At 45.6% G+C, this 10000-nt stretch overlaps 1 protein-coding gene across 1 annotated transcript in view; it reads left to right on the forward strand.

Annotated features, from left to right (window-relative positions):
• LOC143299992 (ATP-binding cassette sub-family C member 3-like) overlaps positions 1 to 10000 on the forward strand; it is a 26007-nt gene that overhangs the window by 12772 nt on the left and 3235 nt on the right. Inside the window, exons 6-9 of the mRNA XM_076613547.1 lie at positions 172 to 300; positions 4439 to 4500; positions 6157 to 6297; positions 8088 to 8591. Of these exons, the coding sequence (XP_076469662.1) occupies positions 172 to 300; positions 4439 to 4500; positions 6157 to 6297; positions 8088 to 8591 (836 nt within the window). The remainder of the gene's footprint in view (positions 1 to 171; positions 301 to 4438; positions 4501 to 6156; positions 6298 to 8087; positions 8592 to 10000) is intronic.

The raw sequence follows: 10000 nt of genomic DNA on the forward strand, positions 1-10000 counted from the left end.
GTACTGTTATTGTTATTGTTCTTATTGTCATCATCATCATCATCTTCATTATTATTGCTGTTATCATTATTATTACTATTATCATTACTGTTGTTATCATCATCATCATCATCATGATGGAAGGACTGACGACCAGCTGCAAACGAACGAGGAAGGTGATGTTTGTGTCAGGTGTACGTGAGCCAGCCGGTGAGCAGCGTCCTGTTCCTGGGGAAGTTCACCCTCATCCTGTGCCTGCTGGTTCTCCACAGCCTGGCCGAGCCACCGCCTCCTCCTCCCCCTCCTTCCCCCACAGTCCGGGTATGTATGTATGCATGTATGTATGTAAGTATGTATGTATGTGTGTGTGTATGATAAAAAGATCAGACTATGGCATGGAAAAAACCCCAGACTATTGCACGAAAAAATATCAGACTATGGCATGGGAAAAGATCAGACTATGACATGGAAAAAGATCAGACTATGACACGAAAAAGATCAGACTATGACACGAAAAAGATCAGGCTATGACACGAAAAAGATCAGGCTATGACACGAAAAAGATCAGACTATGACACGAAAAAGATCAGACTATGACACGAAAAAGATCAGGCTATGACACGAAAAAGATCAGGCTAAGACGTAAGGAACGGTCAGACAACGACCTGAGATAAGATGACGCTGACATGAGGAGAGATCAGATCATGACATGAGGAGAGATCAGATCATGACATGAGGAGAGATCAGATCATGACATGAGGAGAGATCAGATCATGACATGAGGAGAGATCAGATCATGACATGAGGAAAGACCAGTATAAGATCTGACAAAAGATCAATATCGGACACGAAAATAGATCAGGCTAGGACATGAGGAGTGATCAGGCTAGGACATGGGGAGTGATGAGACTAAGACATGACAAAAGTTCAGACTGAGACATGACTAGAGATCAAAGACAAAAGATCAAGCTAAGACGAGGAAAGATCAGTCTATGACATAAAAGAAAAAAAAAATGAGCCGAAGACACGAGAAACGATCCTGACCAAAGCATGAGGAACGATCCTGACCAAAGCATGAGGAAAGATCCTGACCAAAGCATGAGGAAAGATCCTGACCAAAGCATGAGGAAAGATCCTGACCAAAGCATGAGGAACGATCCTGACCAAAGCATGAGGAAAGATCCTGACCAAAGCATGAGGAAAGATCCTGACCAAAGCATGAGGAACGATCCTGACCAAAGCATGAGGAAAGATCCTGACCAAAGCATGAGGAAAGATCCTGACCAAAGCATGAGGAACGATCCTGACCAAAGCATGAGGAACGATCATGACGTATGACACACGAGGGGAGACCAGATTACGACATGTGGGGAAAGACCTGTCTTAGATACACAGCACAGGTCAGGTTAAGACATGTGGGAAAAGACCTGTCTTAGATACACAGCAAAGGTCAGGTTAAGACATGTGGGGAAAGACCTGTCTTAGATACACAGCAAAGGTCAGGTTAAGACATGTGGGAAAAGACCTGTCTTAGATACACAGCAAAGGTCAGGTTAAGACATGTGGGAAAAGACCTGTCTTAGATACACAGCAAAGGTCAGGTTAAGACATGTGGGAAAAGACCTGTCTTAGATACACAGCAAAGGTCAGGTTAAGACATGTGGGAAAAGACCTGTCTTAGATACACAGGAAAGGTCAGGTTAAGACATGTGGGAAAAGACCTGTCTTAGATACACAGCAAAGGTCAGGTTAAGACATGTGGGAAAAGACCTGTCTTAGATACACAGCAAAGGTCAGGTTAAGACAATGGGAAAGATCATTTACCCAGTGAGAGACTTCTTAAGACATGCGAATGAAACGATCAAATGGTCAATATCCAGTATTTCTCCAGAGACACGTCTAAAGACAAAGAGAACTTTTAATTTGAATCTTAGTTACGGGAGCAATAGCCGAGTTGTTAAAGCGCTGGATTTTCTATCTGAGGGTCCCGGGTTCGAATCTCGGTAACTGCGCCTGGTGGTAAATGGTGGAGATTTTTCCGATCTCGCAGGTCAACATATGTGCTAGTGCCTGAACCCCCTTCGTGTGTATACGGCAAGCAGAAGATCAAATATGCACATTAAAGATCCTGTAATCCACGTCAGCGTTCGGTGGGTTATGGAAACAAGAATATACCCAGCATGCACACCCCCGAAAACGGAGTATGGCTGCCAACATCGCGGGGTAAAAACGGTCATACACGTAAAAGCCCATTCGTGTACATACGAGTGAAGGTGAAAGTTGCAGACCACGAACGCAGAAGAAGGAGAAGAATCAAAGTTGCCTTTTGTCAGCTTTTGATTATCCATATTTTTGTTGGAGTCTCCCGTCGGACCGACGGATGAGTAGGCAGCGCTCGGCAGGCTTATCTGTTGGTGTGTGTACTCACATGGGAGAAGAGGCCGATTCTGGATGCGCATCACTTCCCACAGGTGTTGCAAGGGAAAACGTCTCCAGAAGTTGAGCCCTGCTCCCTTCGCTCACGCTTCTCCTTAATGGCCAACGTTCTCTTGTTTTCAAACGTCTTTATGCCACTAGAGCACAGCATCCTCCAGCAAGAGCGGTCAAGGGCATCAGTTTCCCAGGAAGCGATGTCTATGTCACAGGCTTTGAGGTTTGTCTTCAAGGTGTCCTTGAAGCGCTTGCAGGGTCTTCCAAGTTCGCGGTGGCCTTCCTTCAGCTGGCCATACAAGAGCATCTTCGGGATCCTGCTGTCTGTCATGCGGACAACGTGTCCTGTCCAGCGTAGCTTGCACTGGATCAGCAGGCTTTCGATGCTGGGCAGGCCCCTCCTCCATTTTTTCTTACATAGAATAAAACAGAATGTGACTCTTATTACAAAGGATATGGAGTGGATAGGGATGACTTATTACAAAGGATATGGAGTGGATAGGGATGACTTATTACAAAGGATATGGAGTGGATAGGGATGACTTATTACAAAGGATATGGAGTGGATAGGGATGACTCTTATTACAAAGGATATGGAGTGGATAGGGATGACTCTTATTACAAAGGATATGGAGTGGATAGGGATGACTCTTATTACAAAGGATATGGAGTGGATAGGGATGACTCTTATTACAAAGGATATGGAGTGGATAGGGATGACTCTTATTACAAAGGATATGGAGTGGATAGGGATGACTCTTATTACAAAGGATATGGAGTGGATAGGGATGACTCTTATTACAAAGGATATGGAGTGGATAGGGATGACTTATTACAAAGGATATGGAGTGGATAGGGATGACTTATTACAAAGGATATGGAGTGGATAGGGATGTAGTAAATAAAAGGTACAAACACGATTGAAAATCATTTACAAATAGATATTGATAAATCCTTGGTTTCTGCTATTTGCTGCTCTCCTCATTAATGTTTTTTCTATTATACGATTTTGTTGTTGTTTTGTGCTTTTTGTGTTCGTTTTGTTTTAATGGATTTTTTTGCTGTTTTTTGTTTATTTGTTTGAGTTATGAGTGAAATAGTACTTGTCAATGTAAGTGATTGAACGAATGAGTCTACTTCTTGTTTTTGACATCACTCTTTTTGTATTTATTGTATGTGTGTAAATGATGAACGTGTGTAATGTTTCAATGCCCCCAGGGGCACACAAGGGGCACACAAGGGGCACACGAAATAAACTCCTTGCCTTGCCTTACCTTGATACGGCAGATAATGTAGTTTGACATCAGGCATGCACATGATTATAAGTGTATGTGCACACGCACGTACGCAAGCTCGCACACACACACACACACACACACACACACACACACACACACACACACACACACATGCACGCACGCACACGCACTCACACACACACACACACACACACACACACACACACACACACACACGTACTCTCTCTCTCTCTCTCTCTCTCTCTCTCTCCTGCTATTCATTTAATTTTGGTTCAAGAGGCAGGGCGCGGACTGTGTTTGGAAAGAAGCATAACGACACAACGATTGGTTTTGTGTACTAGCATGTGCGCACGCCGCCCCCCCCCCTCCTCCCCCAATAATGTGGTGGTCTTTGTGGTTGACTGAAATGAGCAATGTGGTGGTCTTTGTGGTTGAATGAAATGAGCAATGTGGTGGTCTTTGTGGTTGACTGAAATGAGCAATGTGGCGGTCTTTGTGGTTGACTGAAATGAGCAATGTGGTGGTCTTTGTGGTTGACTGAAATGAGCAATGTGGCGGTCTTTGTGGTTGACTGAAATGAGCAATGTGGTGGTCTTTGTGGTTGACTGAAATGAGCAATGTAGCGGTCTTTGTGGTTGACTGAAATGAGCAATGTGGCGGTCTTTGTGGTTGACTGAAATGAGCAATGTGGCGGTCTTTGTGGTTGACTGAAATGAGCAATGTGGTGGTCTTTGTGGTTGACTGAAATGAGCAATGTGGGGGTCTTGCAGAAGCCATGTCCAGAGCCCATGGTCCCTTTGTGGTCCAGGCTGACCTTCAACTGGATGCAAGAGTAAGTGCCAAGTAGTGTTTTGTGTGTGTGATCATGTAGTAAGTGCCAAGTAGTGTTTTTTGTGTGTGATCATGTAGTAAGTGCCAAGTAGTGTTTTGTGTGTGTGATCATGTAGTAAGTACCAAGTAGTGTTTTTTGTGTGTGATCATGTAGTAAGTACCAAGTAGTGTTTTTTGTGTGTGATCATGTAGTAAGTGCCAAGTAGTGTTTTGTGTGTGTGATCATGTAGTAAGTGCCAAGTAGTGCTTTGTGTGTGTGATCATGTAGTAAGTGCCAAGTAGTGTTTTTTGTGTGTGATCATGTAGTAAGTGCCAAGTAGTGCTTTGTGTGTGTGATCATGTAGTAAGTGCCAAGTAGTGCTTTGTGTGTGTGATCATGTAGTAAGTGCCAAGTAGTGCTTTGTGTGTGATCATGTAGTAAGTGCCAAGTAGTGCTTTGTGTGTGATCATGTAGTAAGTGCCAAGTAGTGCTTTGTGTGTGTGATCATGTAGTAAGTGCCAAGTAGTGCTTTGTGTGTGTGATCATGTAGTAAGTGCCAAGTAGTGCTTTGTGTGTGTGATCATGTAGTAAGTGCCAAGTAGTGTTTTTTGTGTGTGATCATGTAGTAAGTGCCAAGTAGTGTTTTTTGTGTGTGATCATGTAATAAGTGCCAAGTAGTGTTTTGTGTGTGTGATCATGTAGTAAGTGCCAAGTAGTGTTTTTTGTGTGTGATCATGTAGTAAGTGCCAAGTAGTGTTTTTTGTGTGTGATCATGTAATAAGTGCCAAGTAGTGTTTTGTGTGTGTGATCATGTAGTAAGTGCCAAGTAGTGTTTTGTGTGTGTGATCATGTAGTAAGTACCAAGTAGTGTTTTGTGTGTGTGATCATGTAGTAAGTGCCAAGTAGTGTTTTGTGTGTGTGATCATGTAGTAAGTACCAAGTAGTGTTTTGTGTGTGTGATCATGTAGTAAGTGCCAAGTAGTGTTTTGTGTGTGTGATCATGTAGTAAGTACCAAGTAGTGTTTTGTGTGTGTGATCATGTAGTAAGTGCCAAGTAGTGCTTTGTGTGTGTGATCATGTAGTAAGTACCAAGTAGTGTTTTGTGTGTGTGATCATGTAGTAAGTGCCCAGGAGTGTTTTGTGTGTGTGATCATGTAGTAAGTGCCAAGTAGTGTTTTGTGTGTGTGATCATGTAGTAAGTGCCCAGGAGTGTTTTGTGTGTGTGATCATGTAGTAAGTACCAAGTAGTGTTTTGTGTGTGTGATCATGTAGTAAGTGCCAAGTAGTGTTTTGTGTGTGTGAAGTACTGAGTAGTGTTTTGCGTGTGTGTTCGACTTATGTCTCTGCACGACATTTCATAAGACGTGTTTGATATTCTTTTCTTTTTCTTTTCTTTTATTTATTTTATCAAACGATATATGTGTGTGTTAACGAAGAGAGAGAAGACCGAAGGAGAATCCAGGTTCACGATGGGAGAGAGAGAGAGAGAGAGAGAGAGAGAGAGAGTCACACACACACACATACACACACACACACACACACACACACACACACACACACACACACACATCCCCTCTACCCTCCTCCCCCCACCCCCACCCCCCACTGTTCCACCTCCACATCATGTGTTCATAATGCAGATGGAATGACGAAACAGAATGACTGTTTACTGTTCAGACTGTTGAGCAAGGCGAAAGACAGAGACGTAGGCCTGACGGAAAAAGATATCTATGAGCTGTTAGACAACGACCGCTCTGAAAACGTCATGAAGAGATTCTCTCCCACCTGGGAACGGGAACTGGAGAAAGCAAAACGAAGGTAAGACCTTTTTTGAAGTTTTCTTTTCATCGTCTTTAATCAGTCCTGACTTATTTCGCCCTGATTCTAACAGAAGCGAAGAAGAAGCAGTGATGATGTGTTCCATATTCATGATTGAACCAAAACAAACAAAAAAACAAAAGAAAAAAAAGCTTCAAAGATATTGTTTGTTTTCTTTTCTCTGAGCTAAGCGACAAAATATAATTTCTTATGATCTCGCTTGAAAAAAAAAATGGCGAGTCTAGGACCAAAAGGGAGGATGGTGGTGGCAGAGTGGTCAAGACGCTTATCTGCCAATACAGTGTCCATGAGGGGGACCGGGTTCGAATCCCGCTCAAACTGAGCGTCAATTCATTCGGATGAGACGGCCAACTGTGGTCCCTGGTAGTGCACGCACTTTGCGCGCTCAGAAAGAACCCATGGCAACATTGGTGTCGTCCTCTGGCAAAAAGAAAAACAAAGTATGCAGAAGGAATCCACTGTGCTAGGTACACAATGTCTGTACATCCGCTCAAGGCATGACTGGCACACTGGGTACACAATGTCTGTACATCCGCTCAAGGCATGACTGGCACACTGGGTACACAATGTCTGTACATCCGCTCAAGGCATGACTGGCACACTGGGTACACAATGTCTGTACATCCGCTCAAGGCATGACTGGCACACTGGGTACACAATGTCTGTACACCCGCTCAAGGCATGACTGGCACACTGGGTACACAATGTCTGTACATCCGCTCAAGGCATGACTGGCACACTGGGTACACAATGTCTGTACACCCGCTCAAGGCATGACTGGCACACTGGGTACACAATGTCTGTACATCCGCTCAAGGCATGACTAGCACACTGGATTATGTTGCTGATCAGGCACATGCCTACGGAATGTTGAGCATCGCCTATGGATCAGCCCGAACGCTGTTACGCCTCATTGTGGAACCGAAAAACTGAAACTGAAGCTGAAAGTACACAGTCTCTTTGATAGACTCATATAAGTATCCATATCAATCAATCAATCAATAAACTGAAATTGAAAAAAAGAAAAAAGCTTGAAACCGATTCGATGTTAATCAAAGATCCGTTTCAAAAAATGTTTGCTTTAATATACTTGTTTTAGATAAGACCACAGCACAAACAGGCTGGAAGGAAGCAGTCTGTATTTTTCGAGACATTGTACCAATCCAGGAACAAGAGGGATAATACGAATGTTTTATTCAGCAAAGACCTTTGCCCCCGGTGAAGAGGTGTGTACAGAGATCTTCACCCCCCCCCTCCCCCGCAGCGCCCCGCCCCCCCCCCCCCCCCCCCCCCGCAGCCCCCGCCCCGCCCCCTCCAACCCCCCCGTCCCCCGCAGCGCCCCGCCCCGCCCCCTCCAACACTCCCCCCCCCTCCCCCGCAGCGCCCCGCCCCGCCCCCTCCAACCCCCCCCTCCCCCTCCAACCCTCCTCCCCCTCCCCCGCAGCGCCCCGCCCCGCCCCCTCCAACCCCCCCCCTCCCCCGCAGCGCCCCGCCCCGCCCCCTCCAACCCCCCGCCTCCCCCGCAGCGCCCCGCCCCCTCCAACCCCCCCCCCCCCCCCCCAAAAAAAAAGGTGTTAGCGCGATTTCTCTCTTTGGAGTCCGATCGCCCCACTTCCCTTGACCTCTCTGACTTCTAAAGTCCGCCGAAATTTTGCCTTCTGTTCTAGTTTAGATGCTTTATGCAAATAAAGACACATATTTCGGACAGTATCAACATTTGTAATTGACATCAATAACCTCAGTCTAAAGCCATTGAACTGGGTGTTCAGGAACCAGAAGGACACCCTAGAGAAGGCAGCAGCAGCAGCTGAAGACAGCCCTGAAAAGCTGTTGGACCGCTTGCTGAGCGAAGGCAAACACAACAGAAACAGGAGGGTCAAGCTGCAGAGGACCAGGAGTATGGAAACGCCCACCACCTCCACCTCCTTCTACTCGGAAGGACCAGCCTACAACAACAAGAGGCCGTTCTTCAGCCGCTGTATGAGCGAAATGCACCATCAGCACAGCACAGAGTTTGATTCTCTCCTGACCACCACAGACAGCGAGGTGCAGACAGCAGGGCAGCAGGAGAAGAAGAAGAAGGGGTCGGGTGCGAAGGGCGAGAAGGAAGGAGAGTGTGACAGCAGTGGTGTTGGTGGTGAACGAGCTGGCTCCAGAGCCAGACCTAACTTCTTGCTGGCTATGATCCGGTGCTTTTGGGTGGACTTCCTCACCATGTACTCCATCTCCTTCTTCAGGGTGCTCTCCGAAATGAGCGACCCTGCCTTGTTTGGGTGAGTACATCCATCCCACACCCCCCTAACCCTTCCCCCAACCCCCCCACCACCAACAACCACTCATTGTCCTCCTCAGTTTTTTTGTTTTGATGTTTTTGTATACAGCCCGCAATAGCCGAGTGGTTAAAGCATTGGACTTTCAATCTGAGGATCCCGGGTTCGAATCTCGCCTGGTGGGTGGATAAAGGATGGAGATTTTTCCGATCTCTCAGGTCAACATAATGCGTAGACCTGTTAGTGCCTGAACCCCCTTTTTAGTGTATAGATAGACCTGTTAGTGCCTGAACCCCCTTTTTTAGTGTATAGATAGACCTGATAGTGCCTGAACCCGCTTTTTTAGTGTATAGATAGACCTGTTAGTGCCTGAACCCCCTTTTTAGTGTATAGATAGACCTGTTAGTGCCTGAACCCCCTTTTTAGTGTATAGATAGACCTGTTAGTGCCTGAACCCCCTTTTTAGTGTATAGATAGACCTGATAGTGCCTGAACCCCCTTTTTAGTGTATAGATAGACCTGATAGTGCCTGAACCCCCTTTTTAGTGTATAGATAGACCTGTTAGTGCCTGAACCCCCTTTTTGTGTATAGATAGACCTGATAGTGCCTGAACCCCCTTTTTTAGTGTATAGATAGACCTGTTAGTGCCTGAACCCCCTTTTTGTGTATAGATAGACCTGATAGTGCCTGAACCCCCTTTTTTCTGTATAGATAGACCTGATAGTGCCTGAACCCCCTTTTTGTGTATAGATAGACCTGATAGTGCCTGAACCCCCTTTTTGTGTATAGATAGACCTGATAGTGCCTGAACCCCCTTTTTAGTGTATAGATAGACCTGATAGTGCCTGAACCCCCTTTTTGTGTATAGATAGACCTGATAGTGCCTGAACCCCCTTTTTGTGTATAGATAGACCTGATAGTGCCTGAACCCCCTTTTTTCTGTATAGATAGACCTGTTAGTGCCTGAACCCCCTTTTTAGTGTATAGATAGACCTGTTAGTGCCTGAACCCCCTTTTTGTGTATAGATACGCACAAGATCAAACTACGCACGTTAAAGAGCCTGTAATCCATGTCAGCGTTCGGTGGGTTATGGAAACAAGAATATACCCAGAATGCACACTCCCGGAAACAGAATATGGCTGCCTACATGGCAGGGTAAATGAGCAAAACTGTCATACACGTAAATTGTTACATGCCTGCATGGGTGTGCATGTGTGTGTGGCTGAAATCTGATTGAATGACACAGGAAACGAATGACGATTGGCCAGATGACAGCCGTCAGTCGATACTACCCAAGTAGGCAGCCTGTTGTGCCAAGGACTTCGTGTTTGTAAAGCGCTGAAGTTTGGTCTGACCCAAGATAGGCGCTGTATAAGTGTTCGTATCATACCATCCTCCTGAAGTGTGGCC

The sequence above is a fragment of the Babylonia areolata genome, chromosome 25, assembly GCF_041734735.1.
Source record: "Babylonia areolata isolate BAREFJ2019XMU chromosome 25, ASM4173473v1, whole genome shotgun sequence".
NCBI classification, from domain to species: domain Eukaryota; kingdom Metazoa; phylum Mollusca; class Gastropoda; order Neogastropoda; family Buccinidae; genus Babylonia; species Babylonia areolata.